This window comes from Crassostrea angulata, unplaced genomic scaffold (assembly GCF_025612915.1).
Source record: "Crassostrea angulata isolate pt1a10 unplaced genomic scaffold, ASM2561291v2 HiC_scaffold_45, whole genome shotgun sequence".
Lineage (NCBI taxonomy): Eukaryota > Metazoa > Mollusca > Bivalvia > Ostreida > Ostreidae > Magallana > Magallana angulata.
This window is the reverse complement of record NW_026441600.1, coordinates 316,236-336,530: the sequence shown is the minus strand read 5'-3', so window position 1 is coordinate 336,530 and position 20,295 is coordinate 316,236. Positions and strand designations below refer to the sequence as shown.

Genomic DNA, 20,295 nt, shown 5'->3' with positions numbered 1-20,295 from the left:
TATACTGAAAAATTTTAATATACAAGGGGGTCATTATTCTACAGGGGTCACTTTTCTTCATGTGGAGTGTGCTCATTTTTATGAAAATGACACTTATTCTTCAGGCAAAGGGGTCATTTTTCTACGTAGAATAATGACCGGGGGGTCTTTTTTCTGCGTAGAATAATGACCGGGGGGTCATTATTCTACGTAGAAAAATGACCCCCGGTCATTATTCTACGGGGGTCATCATTCTTCATTACACCGGCGCAGACGTTAATTAAGAGACAAGATACCTACATTCAATTATAAATGAAAGTAATGTACTTGTATGAAAGTTTCCTTAACTTTTGAAAAAATGGCATTCGTATTACATTTAGCCATAAAAAATGCAAAGTGGTTTACATTCTAGTAAATTTTTCACGGATTAATCTGTAGTTTCTGAAGATTAAGAGTAAATCTCAATAAATTTTGACAAGCCCTTGTAGTCAAAGTAATTTTTTACGACACATATATGCAATGCTTTGACCAACTCTTCAACTGACAAAAGTCTACATGTACATTGTATATCATTATATAGGGAAGTTTTGCTCTTTTTTATGATTGAACAATGCAACTAATCGTTGAGCACTGTGAGATATATATTTGACTCTTCTCCACTTCCTGACTCCGCCTTGCTGCTATATCTATCAGAAGGTGTAACGTAAGCTTCCGACTCTATCGAAATCAGTGACGTCCTACTTCCGGGATTCTCGGGATTTATCCTTGAAGGTAAAACATAAGAATAGTGCGACACGTTTTGATTGGATGATTGGGAAACAGTGTGTGGTTCTAGATGAATGACACTTTCCTTCTTCTTTTGAAAGATTGTCAATGCTATTTTAATCTCTCCATCATCAATGCTTGATAAATTTTTTCTTCCTAAATCATTTGTGTGTTTAAAAGCACACGAGAGATAACGATTTTCATCAACATATTCCCGTAACCTTTTATGTCTCCTATACAGTAAACACACTAAGAGCGTTAGAAAAAATATGATCAAAATAAGACATCCCATGGACACTGCAATAGTCACTGATGGAAATGATTCTTGATTTGGCGATAAATCATGGCTTTCAGTGAATAAACTACGTTTAGAGGTATGATAAAGAATTGGTGAAAAGGAGTCAGTTGTGGTCAATTTTTCGTATGTAACCAATGTGGTTAAATCAGTCTGTCTCTCAGTATGGCTGCTTGTTTTATAGTGTTCTGTAAAATTGAAAAGCGTTAGATTGAATTTTTGATTTACAGATGCTCTTTCTCTCTCTCGATATATCTCCCTCTCTCTGTCTGTCTTTGTCTGTCTATCAGTCTGCCTGTCTCACTCTCTTTTTGATTGTCTGTCTGTCTGTCTCTCTTTGTCTGTCTGTTTCTCTCTCTCTCTCTCTCTCTCTCTCTCTCTCTCTCTCTCTCTCTCTCTCTCTCTCTCTCTCTCTCTCTCTCTCACCTGTTGACGTGACATATTTGGTGCACCCAGTTGATATCAAGCAGAACTCACGGGAGCAGTTACAGACACTTTGGCACTCTAAGCCATACAGAGGGTAGACACATGGAATTTCACATTGTAGACCGACATATCCTAGAGGGCAAGCTAGTATATCAACAGCATATTTAATTTTCAATAATACAAACAGTTATAAAAAATGTCTAATTTGTCGAGGCTTAATTTAATGTAACTGTATATATATTAATAGAAAATTAAGGTATCTTTTTAACTCCAGATACTCATATGATATGTAGGTAATATACATAATACATGTATAAGTACAGAAAATACATGATTCACACATACCAAAAGTTTTAATGTATTTTACGACATACTGTTCAATAAAATAAAGCCGATTGAACAGCGTTTATAAGATATATCATTGCCAGTATAGACACAGAAATATTAAGTAACTCTTTTTGAATAGCGTAATATCTAATTTAATTACGTGTAAGGGTCAAGTTTTGGAGAATAAATCTGATACAAAAACCTTTCGTACCAATGCAATCTCCAATAGTGTTGTTCCAAATAAAGCCTGTGCAACATCGTATTATTCCATTCACAAGTCTGTCAAATGTAAGCGATTACAATATGTAATAAAACATTTCTTAAACTTTAAATAATTAACCATTTTTATGGTTGTGTCTTGAATACATCATATTAGACTATATATAGAGTTTAAACTGAAAATATATCCATGTTAAACTTACCTTTTCACGCAATAGTTTCGCGCAACTGTAGTTGCAAATGATATTAAGATACAGCAGTTGAACAATGTAAACTTTTGACGAGTAACATGCATCCTGTTCAGTTTGTAGCAAATAAATCCTGACCTGTATAAATGAACACATAATTTGATTAGAATTTCCAAATAGATTATGTAGCATTTTTTAAGAAGCGATATTACAAAAACACACAATCAGATAAGTTTAGATTAAAATATAATAGTGCAATAATGATCACCAAATCAAATTTTGATGTAACAATTACACGGTAAAGCTGGCACATATTATTTAGAGCCTTATAACGTATGACACGGAAGTTGTTTGAATTACACGATGTGCTATCAGTATTCAATTTGTATTATTTTTTGACATCGATGCAGGCACACTTCAGATAACTGTTTTTTTTTAGAATCACAATATAATCTAGTTTTTGAATACTGGTACATGCAATGTGTTTGATCAAACATCATAATTGAAAAAGTGCGCTGCCACAATACTGTCATGCCTGGGTAGCTTCTACATGCAATTTCGAAATGTGTCTTCGACATTTTGAAATCACGTAGAAAATCTCTTTAATCGTATGTTAACATTTAAAACATGTTAGGAACTGTAAAAATAACGAAGAAAATAATATTATACAATAAAATATGATTCAATATCTTACGATGGTACAAAGCAAAAGCTATAGATTCCACATGTCCCTCAAGCAGATAGTTTGCGGAAGTCATACATATCCTTGAGTTGTAATAAATCTGTTTTTAAATCTAGAAATTCCCTTTGAATCCCCGTGCTAATAGGGACGCAATGAGCATTTAAAGACATGTCTTGGATTTAAAAGGAATGGGATGAGTTCTATAAACAGTGCATTCATTACGTGGCTGAATGTATATCAAAATAACTTTTCTCGTTCAATTTCCCATTCGATCGATCTCAAAAAAAATTATTCAATTTCTTTTTGTGTAAAACGTGACATACACCAAATCATCATAAAATGTATGTAATATTTTCCATTATTTACGAATATGATTTAATTTTGTAATTTTTTGTATATTTTGTTCCATTCAAAAATTGATAATTTGGATTAAAATTGAAAATTTTAAATAGTTACATGTAAAAAGAATGAGAATAAAATAATGTTTCTATCACAGAATGCCTAGTTTTATTGTATTAATACATGTATAGCACCAATACCAGTATTTTATACGGTAAGCTTGATGAATTTGAACTCGGGGAAAAAGCCACCTGTAAATCTGATAAAGAGAACAAGATGATGTATTCATTTCCACTGTGTAAGTTTGTCTTTATGTCTCCTAAAGGTAATTATCTAACTACTGATTCCAACAAACCATTATTACGTCTTGGTTGATTTCAGTAATCAATTTACCGTTCTCCACGTTTGGTTTTAAAGAATGTATGTAGAAAATGAAACATTTCTTGACATTTTATATTAAATCAGGAGAAGAAAACCATTTTTAAAAGCTGCTATTTTTTGGATTGTTAAATTTTAAAATTCAAAACTGTTGAAAGTATTCTAAAGATAATGAACTTTAATCCACATTAATATCGACAAATGTCCCATACATTTTTGTACCACCTTAATCAACTATTTATGGAGAGAGAGAGAGAGAGAGAGAGAGAGAGAGAGAGAGAGAGAGAGAGAGAGAGATCCTAAAAAGATGTTTATACATAAACAACGCTAAACTTGCTTTAAAAATGTATGATGATATAATCGTCAGTAAATGTCGACTTTTTTGTTCTCAAATAATTTCTCTAAAGAAATTCTTGATAGCCGTTTATACTGTAAAAAAAGTGAAATTGATTTATTTTTAAAAGCAAAATAACCCAGATGGTTTCCGACACCCATTTGAAGAACAGGATGCCCTTTCTCAAAGACGAAGCGAAACATTAAATGTACAAACGACAACTATTATCTCAACCAATGATTCTGGAGTTGACACCAATTATCCCTTTTCATACAAGTTAAAGGCTCTTGAGTATTCTGTTTAAGTTTACAGCTGCGAAATTTTAAGTGATAAAAAATGCACCCCTCTGTAATTTTGACCAAAATTTGCATATAAAAAGCACGTAAAACCTTATAAAACACCCCATTTTTAAGGAGCAGTGTTTCTCTGCTGTTAGTTTAACGATATATGTTTTTGAAAAATATTTACACTGATTTTCATTTAACTCAATATCTAAAAATGCAAGAAATAAAGCTCTGCCATTATAAAAAAATAAAAATAAAACTAGACTCTTGTTGCAAAAGCAACAAAAAAGTCTTCCGTTTTGATATACATGTATCAATTTAACTGTAAGACATTGCTTCTCTCAGTATTTCATAACCATTAGACAACAGGACTTTATTGACTATCAATTTGTCTTACTTTGTCAAACAAAAACAGTAAATCTCTTTAACAACATGGATTGTTTGAACTCTTCCGGTGTGGACCAGAAGTGAAGGTTGACAAAATAAAAACGGTTAAACACATCTTCTATCAAATGTCTATCATCCGTGTAAGTTTTGTGTCTTTATCACTTACAGTTTATGAGGTCTCGCTGTCATAATATTTGTTTTAAAAGGACTACCTGAGATATTTGAGATATCTCACCGGAAGTAATTGTTTTTGTTTATTAATCATTGGATAGATGAAATATGAAAGCGTTTATACCTTTATATCAATTCTGTGTTAAACAAATAAAATGCGTAAAAACATAATTTTTGAAGTGCTTCCGGTGACGACCAGAAGTTACGACGAACAAAACAAAATAGTTTAAACACATCTACAGCTATAGGTCTATCATCCCTCAAAGTTTGGAGGTTCAATTCTTTCTCGTTTCTGAGATCTCATTGTCCATAGCTTTTTGTCGCGGGACAGGAAACGGACGACAGGAAGTAAATTTTGAAAAAAATGAAAAAAAAACCCGTTGAGATATTATCGTTCTCTATCAGTCCTACAAATTTCAAAAAAATCCATCCAGCCATCTCTGAGAAATCTAGGTAAACTTCAAAAACAACTTGATTTGTTTGAACTCTTCCTTTGTGGACCGGAAGTGACGGTTGACAAAATAAAAACGATTAGACACATCTTCTATCAAATGTCTATCATCCATGTAAGTTTCGTGTCTTGATTACTTACAGTTTCTGAGATCTCACTGTTCAAACATTTGTTTGTAAAAAGGCCACATGAGATATTTGAGATATCTCACCGGAAGTAGAATTTTTATGTTTAGTTAACATCGGAAAGATGACATATGTAAGCATTTATATTTATATTTTAATTCTCCGTAAAATATATTTAATGCGTAAAAGCATTTTTTTGAAGTGCTTCCGGTGACGACCGGAAGTTACGACGAACAAAACAAAATAGTTTAAACACATCTACAACTATAGGTCTATCATCCCTCAAAGTTTGGATGTTCAAGTCTTTATCGTTTCTGAGATCTCATTGTCCATAGCTTTTTGACGCGGGACAGGAAGCGGACGACAGGAAGTGAATTTTGAAAAAATGGAAAAAACACCTGGAGATATCATAATTTTCTGTCAGTCCTGAAAATTTCAAGAAAATCCATCCAGCCATCTCTAAGAAATCTTGTGGACAAAAAAAAGGAAAAAAAAAATAACTAGATTCGATCTCGTTGCGAGCAACGAGTGGTCTTCCGTCCGATTTTTGAATAGATTAGATTAAACTTATCATTTCAAAGATGAAATCGTAGATCTAAGCGAAAAAAAGAGAAAAATAATTTGCGGCACTCGGGGCTCGAACCCATGTCCACGACTCTATCGACTGAGCTACTCGGACTCTCGCTTCAGGACTCTGACGCTTAATTTCTCGAGAATGCCTTAATCGATTTTAAAACAAATTACATATTCTAAATCAGTAAGAGGGTCACTATAAGGTGTAAAAATTTCAAAGAAAAATATCAAAAAATAAAAAAGTCGAAAAATTCAATTTTTCAAATTTCTTTCCGGTGACGACCGGAAGTGACGGCGGACATTCTCATGACCAAGGTGCACCAGAAAAACGCTAGATCTATTATCTCTGAAAATGTCAGTCTTTTATCTTTACTCGTTTTTGAGAAACACGACAGACAAAATTGACTTTGTAAAATCGTAAACGGACGATAACTTCTGACTGGAAGTGTTTTTTCAAAAATAAAAAAAAAGTATCAGCTTTAGATAAAAGCACGTTAATATTGAAAATTTGAGCGAAATCGATCCAGCCATCTCCGAGAAATCCTCTGCACAAAATCGGTGAGAAAAAAAAAGAATAATAAGAAGAAAAGTGAAAAAGAAACAATAGAATAATAGAGGGGTCTTCCGATGAAGACGGAAGACCCTAATAAGAAACATTACAATCACTATAAGGTCTTCCGTTGGAAACGGAAGACCTTAATAAGAAACATTACAATCACTATAAGGTCTTCCGTTGGAAACCCTAGCAGTTAATAGAGAAAGCAAAGCTTAACAGTTTCCACAGTAGAACAATCAAATGAAAAGTATATGGGAAAAAATGTTTATACACATTTTTATTTGATGGTTAAAACATAATGAAGCGGTGCTTGTTAGTTCAGAAAAGCGAGTTGTTGTTTTGGTTTTTAACCAAAATTACTTTATTCAGCAAGAGTTAGCTTTCTTTATCATTAAATATTGAACGTTTTACGTACCGTATTAAAGTTTACACTAATTTCAACATATTCTAAAGAAAATTCTTTTTGCTTTTAATTTGAATGGATAAGATAGTTGATAGATGGGTTCCACATGTTGTGAAAATATAAATGTAAACCATAAATATTTGTTATACAAAAATGAAAATGAAATGAATGTTTGTGTGATTTTAAATTTTTATTAGTTAGTATTATCATAATTTAGAGATATTTAATTGGTTTTGAAATAAGATTTCATTTTTAGTTTGTCTTCCTATAGGTGTTCTCTCAGAAAAGAAAAATAGATATTTAATAAAAGACATCTGAATTTATATTAGCTTCAGATGATGTGAACCTAGTGCAGGATTTGATTATTATGACAATACATTTTTTTAAATTAAAAAACAATACCAATGCAATTGTATTGGGTATATTACTGGCACCATAATTAGTTTTCTGCTAATTTCTTGTGATATTATGTTAAACGAACTCACATGTATCTATATGGCTTCAGTTTGAATAAACCAAAACATAACTTCATGTACCTTAACCCCTTAACATTGGATTGGTCCATATGCTTTGGATATATATAGGGATATACTACATGATTTTACAATGGAAAATCCATCCAGCTATGGTACAAATTGTTTATGACCTGTACATTTAATGAAGGTACGTTTAGGTAAATAAAGAGCCTTATCCAAGTTATAGATAAATATCACAGTCATTGCTTCAGTTCATAAAAAGTTTATCTTGATTAGTTTTCTGTAATTTTCAAGTTTCCCATAACTGTATGTACCGTTGCAGTAGTTAAGGATTGATTCGTTTAAACTAGTGTCAAACAATCCTTCCCTCTTGATGCTACGTCCCTGTAATACTTGTGAGTAAACAGATACAGAGTGAGATTATTGAACTTTAGTGGAAATTTCTGCGCTAATATACTGTAGACGTGAAAAATATTACGGTGTTTTTAATTTCACTATGTTCACGGTAAAACAATTTTCCGTGAACATTAAGCCACCGTGAATATTGAGCTGTGCATTCACAATCTCCGTGTTGGCGGCCATTACAGATGCTTGTGTCCTTGAGCGGGGCCTAAGTTATAACTTGTTTATCGTAATCATTGTATATTTAATATTCGTTAAAAATAGCTAGAATGAGTATTACGTTAATTCAATACAATTAATATCATAATTAGACAACTATTTATAACGGAAGATTCGTTTCATCTTTATCTCTGTGGCCCTTTCGAAGCCATTGTGAAACCGGGTGCTAATTGTCGCTTATTATCTCGGACATACCTTAGGGCAAAGACTCCTGTACAACCATGACGTTTTCTGTGATCGGCATTCACATTTAGCAGTTAATTTTAAGATTGATTGATTATTAAGGTGTACTTCTTTTTAACAGATTATATATGCGTTTTCCCCCACCTAATTTTCACGCCCAATAATCAATTGCGCATTATACACAAGTGCTTATTACATTTGACACAAACTTGATTTATTATTCTCATGGCACTTAACGTGAATAAGGCTTTAATTTATTTTACTTTATTCAAAAGAAAATAATGTAAGTTACATGATGCAGGTTCATCACTCATCAGATTTTTTTACAATCAGGATTTACCTTTCTAGCATAAGAAATCGATTATCCGTGAAATTAAAAACACCGTGAAAGGTACTTACACAGGAAATCGTGAAATATTAGACATGTGGAACTAAAGACGTTTACAGTACCTCATGTTCAAATAAATAACCGGCTATCAGTTATCCATTTCTGGATATACTAGCTTTATTTTTTTTTTCATGAAATGTAATTAATTCAAGTCACTCATTCCGTTTACATTAGCTGCATGAATTAACACCAAATAAGTTACTTTAACTTTCGCATATAAACTCACACTATAGTAATGTCTTGTGTCATACAGCGCATTTATATATTAACATTTTCTTTTTATACCCCCGCTCCGAAGGAGAGGGGGTATACTGTTTTACCCTTGTGTGTCTGTCTGTCTGTCCGTCTGTCTGTTTGTCTGTCCGTCTGTCTGTTTGTCTGTCTGTCTGTCTGTGTTCACGAGAGAATATTTATTGGGTTCAATTTATGTCATTGGAACACTTATTGGGTACTTTTGACTTATTGGGTATACCCAATAATCCAATTGCTTTCATTGTGTTCCAGAGACATTTACTGGGTATTGGATAACACAAACCCAATAAATGTTTGTCTGAGATTTGTCTATAAAATCTAGTCCATCTAATGGACTTTACTGTTTGTTGAAATCAAATTCTTTCGGAATGCCTTTGGTTTTATCATCAACAATGAAGAATTCAGAAGAGTTCCAAACAACTATGACATGTGATAAGATTATCCAATCAGAAAGTAGCAATGGCTACTGAAACAGATGCTTGATGAACATATCACCTGGAACTAGAGAAAACTCATTCAAGGCCTTATTGCTATCTGGATAAGAATGTAAGTTATTTTAAAGTCTTATATATTTCTTTTCTTTTCATATTTTTAAAGATATATTGACAAAATCTATTTTAATCATAAACAACACTACTGATATGGAAGAATTAGTCTAAGTACCCAACAAGTTTGTCAGTGCTTCTTGTGTTTGTTATTAAGAAGTTTTATTGTAAAACTTTCCTCCAAGAAGATTTTTTCTATCTGCTAGTTTGTTTTTGGCATAAATTTTCATTTCCAATCGTTTTACACATTGATTTCAGTTTTACAACTGGTCTTTAATGTATGTAAACAAAATCATTGCACAATCCTTGTTTACATTACAAAGCCTAAAATTGTGTCACAGTGAACTATCTTGCATAAAACTTAACAACTGACAATTATTTCGATTAATCATTTTAAATGCCTTATTTGTGCATTCAAAACAGCAAAATAAATTATGACAAAAATTGTGACCTTGTCCCTTTAATACTTTTTTCATAGTGATTAATTGTTTAATTAACTTTTTGTCGGTACATAGAATTACCGAAATACCCGCGATTTACCGAAATACCCGGTGAAAACACCGAAATACCCTTCAAAAACACCAAAATGCCCATTATTACGCCATAAAGAGTGTATGTCTAGTATTTTATATAGATAGTTATTGTATATAAAGTTACTTTTTGTCTTAAAAATTGACATTGTTTCAATGATTAAAATTTCTTTAGCTGTTCCAAATCAACTATATAACCACTTCTTGGGGTCTAACATAGAAACATTTCGGGAAAATTGTAAATGGTAATAGATTGAAAATACAGGTAAACATTGGTATCTTGAACTTAATTGAGGTGACTTCAACAAAATTTCGAGATACAAGTATCCAGGGGTTCAAAATATCTAAAGTGGCTTTCTGATTAATTCCATTCTTATATAAATTATTAAATCAATGTTTCCTTTTAAATATGACTTATATTTTTTGATTATTAAATCAATGTTTCCTTTTAAATATGACTTAAAATTTTTGTCACTCGACAGTTTACAACTTGCAATGGGATGAAGCACTTACCATGTAATTACTGAAATTTATCACGTATGAAATGAAAAATACGGCTTGAAATTAAACAAATAACACATATAATTTTTATTATCTAGCTAATACACACAGTATATTTTTGTATTTTTTGTGTCTGTGAAGCTAATGTATTCTATATTAATTTATTGTGCTCATCAGTCCTCATATCTAGTAATTATATTGAAAAAAGTGGAAACATTTCACATGTATGATAAATCATAGTCACTTCACAAGCTGTGTATTCAATATGTCCGTATACAGTACGTGTGTTTTATTAAACACATTTGCGATAATCATGGCTGTGTTTAATCTAAATTTTATAGATATGTATTAAGGTGGTATGGGATGGGACATCTGTCGATATTACCGTGGATTCAAGTACATTTATTAATTATAATTAGAATACTTTCACCGGTTTAGAATTTTCAAATTTTACAATATTGAACCCCAAAAAAGCTTTTGAAAAAAGATGTGCCCCACATCACCTTACATGCCCAAAACACACAAGCTGCCATCTTAATAAACTATGTCTCGCATGATTGAGGTAACAATAGTTTTGAAAGGTGTAAATATTGCCGTGTGAACGTGTGAAGTAATGATACCATGCAATTATGTTCAGCTGTTAAAAAAAAATGACTCCACTTTTAGATAAATCAGGTAAAATTAGCGTTTTAGCCCTTCAATATACTTTTACATAAGAAGGGTAATCGAAAATATGTACCATATTCGAGATATCAGGAGTTTTTAAAATCATTACATTTTTATAGAGATTAAACGGTCGGGACCAGCGGTAGACTTCAACATAAGCAGGGTATTCGAGATATCTCTTGTTCGAGCTACCAATATTTACCTGTGATAAGATTCATTGGTATGGGATCTTTAGAAACCTAATGGCTATATATGTACATGTATATATTGGGTGCAGTAGGAAAGTTGTATGGACCTCTTTGGACCCCAAAATGAACAAATAAGCTAACTATGTCATATACATATACTTTTTCTTTGTTTTTTGTAGAATCATGTGATGATGACCCTTTTGATTTAGCAGAATCATGTGATGACGACCCTTTTGATTTAGCAGAATCATGTGATGATGACCCTTTTGATTTAGCAGAATCATGTGATGATGACCCTTTTGATTTAGCAGAATCATGTGATGATGACCCTTTTGATTTAGCACCTGGAAGTAGAAGTCAAGCCTGGATGAGCTTTATAATGGTAAGTCAACGTCACATGTACAATGTATGTACAACATTTGTGTAATGTATGTACATGTTTCATGTTCACAGGCACCTGCATGATGTAATATATCTTTTCCATAATAAAAAAATATACCCTATACCTAAAAATACACAAGGTACACAACGCTGCCATCTAATAGCTTGGATTAATTTATTTAAAACTAACACTTCAGTCCGACTTTAAGCCTGAAACTCAATCATAAAACTATTTTTGATCCTCTTGGTTTTGCAGTCTTTCATATACATTTAATTAAACTCAATTTCTTAATGACCATACTAGGAGACAGGCTAAGTGCCGTCACTAAGACCTTTCCGAGTTCCGACTACCATTTCTATCATGTTCTGGATCAGCGTTCCTTTCAGCATGAACCTCTTTGTTGTTATTAAATTCACATTAACTGCCTTAAATAATTATAATTATATTGGTTAATATATCCTGGTTCGGGAGAGATTTTATGATTTATTAAGTGATATCATGATTGACATCAATTTCCCCACCGTAATGTTATGTTTCATTGATTTTCATTGGTTAATCATAAAGTGTTGACCAATGATATTTTGGCTTTTGTATATATAGTGTGCCATTTTTTCTTCGGAACATATTGGGGGTCTAGTAAATAAGTAAGCCTTGAATTGTTGGTGTCTGTATCATTGCTTTATTTGGAAGGGATTACCCTAAGTATGACATTTAAATGTCAACTTCTGTCCTCTGTTTAACCATTCATCCCATATCAAAAGCAGTAGATGCAGGATGAGGGGTCATTTTCATTGTTGACAGATGAAATGCATTGATTTGGTTGAATTCGTTAAAGCTTATGTAGATGTCGAACGACCATTTGAAGATGGAGAGTATTGCAAATTAATTAACTTTATCAATGAATCTCCACCGAAATTCCTGCAGGTATGACTGTCCTAGAAAAATCCGAAATGGCGGCGAGGTGTACCTTAATTGTGTAATATTAGAGTATTTTTGTATTACAAGAAAATTATATAAGGTCAAATGCCTGTGTTATAACTTTATAAAAAATCTGAAATATTTCTTTGTTGTTGTAGAATCACATGATGATGATGATGATCAGAGCTATACTGACATCAGGACAAAGAGCAAAAGTGGATCGAGGCCTGGATTCACAGTTTAAAGGTATGTACAACACTTGTATAATTATGTATGTTTATAATTATATTATCTTGTACCTGTCAAACAATTTAAGTTTTTTTTTTGATTCTGTAGAAAAAAGAGTTGAACCTTGGATAATATAAATAATAATTTTCTAAACATACCTAAATACATTCTTTAAAAAAAAAGACTTTTATTGTAATTTGTTAACTTATTATATTGCATTATTTCTATTGGAGACAAAGACAAATTTTCTAATTCATTGTGAAGTGTCAGCTGTACACAATCATAAAAGAATGCTAGTGGTCTTATGAAACACACACACATAAATATTAATTCTAATTTTAGATTGAAAGTTTTTGTGAACAGAATTTAGGTTAGCAGCATAGAAAAATCACTGCATGCAGACCTTTCAACTCTGGAAAAGAAACCTTGGACACGCAAGACCTTGTTGAGGCCAGGGGCAAGGTATGTGCATTAAATATGTATGGGTTCCTATGTGTAAAAATAATCATAAGAGAAAACTGCTATTTGTAAACTGAAAGGTTTCTGGCAAAAATATGTCATTCAGTCAAGTTTTTGTTAACTTTCAGAAGGGCAAAGGTTTATCCTAGGCCTAAAAAAAAAATTGTTTGTGTCCGCTTTCCCGACCGACCCTTGCTTTTACCCCCCGACTCAAAACGTTTTAAAAGGATTTTTGATTGAAAATCGTTAATTGTCGTTTTTATCCGATTTTGAAAAAAATTGCTCAAAATTTTGGTCACAAAAATGCTTGAAGCAGTTACTCTTCTCAAATCAGTGTAACACAAATGTTTTGTTTCAATATGGCTGTATGTTTCCATGTGTTGTAGATTTTAATAATGCTCTCATTGTTGTCAGAGGAAGTATGTTATATATAGTATCATTTTTGTGTTTTCTTAAGACCAGCTTAATGGTCAGGAATGATATGAAAAGTATTTCTCATTTTATACCATTCAGCAGTGTCAGTATCTAACCGACATGTATGGATACTGCAATATTGAAGGAAAAAAAAATATTTGAAAATAATAAAAAAAAATTCCGACCGACCCGACGCTACTTTTTTCAGCATGAAAGCGGAAACAAACAATTTTTTTTTGATAGGCCCTATGAATTTGATTTATGATATATATTATTAGGGTTAATCATCGGGCAGTTACCTTGGATCTGAAAATTTTGAATTAAGATATGCAAATAAATAATTATGCATGTATATAAATTAGTTTTAAATTACATACATTTTTATACCACTTTTTATCGGTAGTACATGTACTCTAAGCTTGTACGTTAATTTGTGAACCATGAACAGATTGTGTTAACAATTCTCTGTCTATATAAATAGATGATCTATGCATAAAACAAGGAAGTTGAATTATCTGAAAATTCTTATTTGGGACAGTGATAATAGTTAAAGTGAAAATTGACCTAAAAAAAAAATTAGAAAAGAGAGAGATATGATGCACTACAGTATACATCCACTCCCTGATTTGATATAAAATAAAACAATTTGTAATGAATAAATAAAGGTCAAGTACATGAGGCATTGTATCATATTAATGTACAAATTCCAGTGCTTGTGCGGGATATCATCTATGTTATTTAAATAGAAATTAAATTTGATTTCAATATTTAATCAATATATTTTTTTATCAATTGCAGAAATAGCAAGCAGTCTACCTGACCTACAACTGTGAAATTCACTACATTGCATTTTCAATACAGACACATTTTGCCGGAAAACGAATCTGACTTCACATTACGAAATTTTAACAAGAGAGAGGCAATTTGATGAGCTTTCATTCAAGAGGTCCCTCGTTGCTGAATGAAAATTAAGGCTTTGGAGCTATGAACTTGAACGTTAACATTACCGCCTATGGAAATGCATTAGTGGACTATACCAATATTGAACTCCATGCTGGTAAGGTATATTCCTTGTTTATTTACAATTATTATGATAAACATGCATTTCTCTGTTGTACATCTTCTCAATTATGTGAACAACCTAAATTTCCAAGAAGTTCAATCATTTAAATAACTCATTCTATAAGTAAAAATCCATCACAACCCCCACCCCCACCCCCATCCCCTGTGGGATTTTCAGAAAACCAATTTAATGAATTGAAGAAATTCTGATTTTGACTTGAATGTAATTTATTTTGAGTTTTTATATTAAAAAAAATAAAAAATATCGCATTTGGTTTTTAGTGCGATCATTTCAAGCGAGTAAAAGTGAACGTAGATAAGTAGAAAGTTTCTAGTGAAGGAAAATAATTCATTTAAGCAGTGTCTAGCTATCTACATGTAATATTAGTTTGCATTGTAAGGGAGTTGCATTTAATGCCTGGTAGGTTCCCATTCTATGTTTATGATTATAGATGTGCATTAAATTTGTGTAAACAAATCTGCCATGTATGTGACATGACTGTAGATGTACGTATGCACACTTTAATATGTGAAAGCCTACCATGTTGCTTAGTACTAAATCCATAAAACCTATCCTTGTTAATCAGGCCTAACAAAAAAAAGGTTTGTTTCTGCTTGAAACTGACCCATACTTAAACCCACTGACCCCAAAAATTTTTTCGAGTTTTTTCGTAAATTTCCGTTTTATCTGTTTATTGTTAAAATTTCGTTTTTATCCGATTTAAAAATTTATTGTGTCCTCTGAATTTAAGTCATAAAAATGCTTATAGAACTTATTTAGATGTCATCAGTGTTGTGTAGAGGTTTGTTTTTTACAAATGGCAGCACATGTCGTGCCAGTTGAGGTCGAGAAATGTTCCCACCAGCCGTGGAAAAAGTTCATCAGATCATTTAAACAATAACAACAAATACTTGGGTTGTTTTTTTTATCTTACCCAGTTTAATAGATAAATTGTTTAATATGCACAATTGAACAGATGGAGAGGGGGAAAAAAAGAAAAAGAAAAAAAGAAGCCGACCTACCGCCCCTATTTTTTTTTAGCCTGAAAGCGGAAACAAACCTATTTTTTTGTTAGGCCTCATAATCAAAATATTGAATGAAATTATCTGTAATCATTTTATGTAGATAATTACCTGTATTTATCTATTCATACTTTTAAAACAATAGATTAATTTTTGGGGGTGGGGGTTGATATTGAATGTTTGAAGGGGGGGAGTGTTGGTGTTTGTCTTTAGGTTGTACAAATGTGTCGGAGATGTTACAGTAGTTGTTTGTTGTCTCTCTCTCTCTCTCTCTCTCTCTCTCTCTCTCTCTCTCTCTCTCTCTCTCTCTCTCTCTGAGTATTAAATAAATGGCTGATTGTGACATAAAAATACAAATGTTGGGGATAGTGTTTGATACATGTAGAATTAAATTCAAAACATTTCATTTTAGATACCTTGTATATTGAATTGGAACTTCATCAAAGATTAAAGCACAACAATGAGGCACACTAGATGTAAGTAAAATTTATTTTTGTAACAATGATGTCTACCGGGTAATTACACTTGTCCAAGTTTGAAAGAAGGAACCTGTAAAAACTATATATTCAGTATTTGACATGCAGATAATTACTGGGAAACTTTATATTGATTATACATATTTCACAGACTTAGTGGGTATTTTTATTCTTTTAGTAAAATCTAAGTCAAAGTTTAAATATTCTTGCTTTACTGTGGCTTCAAAGGCCAGTACATAATGAACACAACAACAGATGTTACAAAATTTTGGAGTAATCAAATTATCACGCAAATTAAAAAGTTATAGTAAATTGTCATCTTTCCAAGACTTTGCATACAAATAGACATACATTGAATTTCAATGTCTCATTTAAAATTAAAACAAGTAGGGGTCACATCTCAAAAATTTGAGATAAAGCATGGAATAAGCTAATATTAGGCCAAAATTTGAGTTAATTTTTTCTTAACTTCTATGAAATATAAGCTGAATATGCCAAAATATACCGATAGGAATATCAAAATATTGTTTAAATATGTTTTTTAGAACATTATGAATATATCGTAATACACAAACTATCTAGAAGTTTGGTCTGCGCTGAAAATTAGGAAGCTAAAGTAACAGTACCCAGTACTCTAAAACTAGTGAGTTTCCTTCTTGAAAACCTGAAAATATGAATATACTACTAGAATTAATATGTGATGCAAAATTTTCAGACTAGAGGTGACCCAAAATGGCTACCCAAAACCTAATTTGGAGTGAACCTCTTTAAGCAAAAAAAATTGCTAAATTGCAGAGTGTATATACATTTATTTGGACATTTGAAATCAGAATGCTTGACACATGTTAGAAAAAAGGATTTGCAATTTTAAAAGCAAGTGTCATGATTAAATTATCATTTGAAGGAAAGAATTGAAATTGTTTGACGTACACCCTGTCCAAAACTGTGAAATTCCCTACTTTTACTTTCATTTTTAGAGACTTTCAGTACAGACTTCACACCATAAAATTTTAACAGGAAAGAGGCAATTTGATGAGCTTTCATTCAAGAGGTCCCTCGTTGCTGAACGAAAAATAGGGCCGGAGCTATGAACCGGAATGTTTACAATACCGCCTATGGAAAATGCATCAGTGGACTATACTCAGGCGTTTCATGTGGATAGTAAGGTAGAGAGCATTGCAGGAAAAATACACAGCTAGTGTTAGAAAGCGTTTAATGGGTTTTACCATCAGAAAAATCTGGTAATTGAAGTGGTGAAATGACGGGCAGTTGCCAAAAGGGTACCCCTTTGTCTGCACAACTCATACAGTTTTCAAGATATTAAGGTTTTTTGTTTTGCAGATCAATTGTATATATAATCGAGATATGCATTATTGCTAGGATTTTAACTTTATAAATTTTTGCAAAAAATACCCACTTTTGAACTAGTCATTTGCTTATAGGGTACATCTTTTGTGCAAATAACTCCTCCCAACAGTTTTGAAGATAGGGATATCGTAATTTTGCAGATTAATTGTACAATCTCAACCCCCATAAACTTGAAATGATGACCAAATATCTTAAAAACCAATGGGATCTTCACCCCTAAACAATAAATATTCTTGTTCATTGTGTAGGTCATGACCTTAGAGGGTGGTTATAAAGATAAACATTTACAATTTTCTTCAATACAGAATGTTGATACAGGAAAAACATTCGATATTTTTATTTTAAATATTATATATAGCAACAAGAGTAAAATGGTCAAACAAGAGGAAAAGGAAGTAAGGGAATATTTTTCAGACTGTTGCACATCAAATACACTCCCATGAATGAAAATGTGCCCAAGACTTACAGAATGTAACTAAAAGTGCAGAAGAATATTGTGGAAAAGGATATATGGGAGACCATAAAGAAAAAATATGGAATGACCTTAAGAGAGTTAAAAAGTAATAAATTTGCTAAGATTTGCACTTTTGATTGAGTTATGTCTTAGTGTACATATAACTTTGATGAAATTGTTAATAATATATGTGTGTGTTCATAGAAAAGAACATCACGCATATTCATTGTAATACCAGTAAATATTGTATTGAAATTGTTGATCATGTTAAGATTTTCAAAGTTTATGATGAGTTAAGGTATGTGAATTGTAATTCCACACATACAAAAATCTTTGTCACTGTTTTAAAAAAAAAACCCCGAAATGTACCAGTATGTGGATATGAACATTTTTTGAATATTTTTGGATGTGTATTTTTATGAGTCAGCCAATAACTGTTGAATATTTAAACTTTCTCTGCATTTTTGTATGCGAGCTGAATATTATGCCAGTTTTAAGGTTTATGGAATGGTCTGTTTGATCTTCTTAACCATACATGTAAGATGTCTGACAATCTTTCTGCAAGATTTGATAAATGTGTACATGCATATGCATTTGTGTATATTACATATTTGATGATAATTGTTGAAATTGTTGATAATGTTGAGATTTTCAAAGTTTATGACAGTTATGTAAATTGATTAATTTTGAGTTTATGATCATAAATTGTTGTTTAAAGTTCCTTTAAGTTGTTGTTTTTCACTTTCCTTAATAAAATATTAATGATGCTCAATTTTCGTTGAATTTATGGGTGCCTCTTATCCACAAATTAAAGTCCTCCATGGATAAATAATTAAGGGTTATAAATTATGTCCCTGCAAACTTGTAAAATTTAAGCAATCCACTAATTTTTAATGATTTCACAGTATAGTCGATGCATTTAAAGATGAAGTTATCAACAACTTGAGTGTGTTAAATTTTTTAAATCAAAGTACTGAAGTAATGACGGGAGTTAATTTTATTGATTATTGTTTATCTTAAAATCAACGATGTGTAATTTTGTATGGTAAGTATAATATGTAGTTTCATAGCTGTATTAAAACAATTTTTCTACTATGAATTATCGGGCTTTTCCGAGCTATAGACGGAAAACCCCACGTGAATAATGTTGTGTAATATTTAAGAATAGATTTAACGCCATCAAACTCTGCCAAGCATTATGTATCAGTAATTGAAATATATCTTCAAAATTGCATCCCAGCAATATTGAACTTTGGCGAAGGAATACATACGACTACAAAAAATATCTAAATTGTTCGTACCATTTAAAATCTGACTATTATTATAAGGTATTTATAAATAAGTTTCTGTGAAAAACAATGGTTCTGAATACATTACAACAAAATTATTAATTATTTCCAAGTACTAAGTCTTGTCAGCAGTGATGATGTGTGCATAGGTACAAACTCTGTTTCAATTCCCGTTTGCCATAGTAACTGCATAGGAGAGTTGATTAAAATCAACTCACAAAAATTACTCGAAGGAAAAGCATACATAATTGCAAGTTAAAATACCGCATAAAGGGTTTTTTTTACGTGTCACAAATTTGCGAAAATGGGAGAGATATGTAATATTTTTAATTTGCGTCAGTCATTTCTTGCGTTTTGAAAAATTTCTAAAAGAAAAGAATACGGGATATTAGTTCTGTGAATTTAAAAAATTAAGATATAAAAGTGGTCGCGAAAATTACATGTAGATCATTGCAAAAATTACACTATATGCGGTATTGCATACATGTTGCAAAGACAGTACTTTAACTCAGATGTTTCCCTGAATTACTTTGTTGGCTAAAATTGCACATTTCTGTATTACCCAGTAAGCCACAAACTTTTCCATGCTTTATTGGGTAAATGTTATAAGGAATAAACCCAAAAAAACATGGACAAGTCTCTGACTTAATGGGTAATGGATACTAGTATAGGTATTTACCCCCAAAAACAGTGAGTGTTTTACTTACTGTTTACTTATTGGGTTATTATAAGAATAATACCCAGGAAAGCATGGAGAAGTGTAAGACTTATAAGGTATAAACAAAGAAATAATGGACAAGTCTGTGACTTATAGGGTATTACCCAACAAAGCATGGGCAAGTCTGTGACTTATAGGGTATTACCCAACAAAACATGGACAAGTCTGTGACTTATAGGGTATTACCCAACAAAACTTAGACAAGTCTGTGACTTATAGGGTATTACCCAACAAAACTTGGACAAGTCTGTGCCTTATAGGGTATTACCCAA

The 20,295-nt window shown here is 31.9% G+C and overlaps 1 protein-coding gene and 1 long non-coding RNA gene across 8 annotated transcripts; one reads left to right on the top strand and one right to left on the bottom strand.

The window, feature by feature from the left end:
* Window positions 1-249: 249 nt before the first annotated feature.
* Window positions 250-3,018, bottom strand: LOC128168746 (uncharacterized). Of its 3 annotated transcripts, none has more exons than XM_052834884.1 (5): window positions 2,894-3,018; window positions 2,215-2,337; window positions 1,995-2,071; window positions 1,466-1,609; window positions 250-1,227 (listed from the first exon to the last, which is right to left on the bottom strand). In XM_052834884.1, exons 2-5 carry the CDS (start codon window positions 2,304-2,306, stop codon window positions 596-598), a joined length of 945 nt encoding a protein of 314 aa, XP_052690844.1. In that variant the 5' UTR covers window positions 2,307-2,337; window positions 2,894-3,018; the 3' UTR covers window positions 250-595. The 3 variants fall into 3 exon arrangements, with proteins under 3 accessions (XP_052690844.1, XP_052690845.1, XP_052690846.1); XM_052834885.1 differs by having other exon boundaries at window positions 2,004-2,071; XM_052834886.1 differs by having other exon boundaries at window positions 1,466-1,597; window positions 2,004-2,071.
* A 5,906-nt stretch (window positions 3,019-8,924) lies between these two features.
* LOC128168726 (uncharacterized) lies at window positions 8,925-18,778 on the top strand. Of its 5 annotated transcripts, none has more exons than XR_008241437.1 (8): window positions 8,925-9,348; window positions 11,511-11,614; window positions 12,691-12,778; window positions 13,103-13,222; window positions 14,432-14,690; window positions 16,131-16,194; window positions 17,172-17,360; window positions 17,921-18,778. It is a non-coding gene; the product is annotated as an uncharacterized LOC128168726 (long non-coding RNA). The 5 variants fall into 5 exon arrangements; XR_008241435.1 differs by having other exon boundaries at window positions 11,478-11,614; XR_008241438.1 differs by having other exon boundaries at window positions 11,478-11,614; window positions 14,432-14,695.
* The last annotated feature ends 1,517 nt before the right edge of the window (window positions 18,779-20,295 follow it).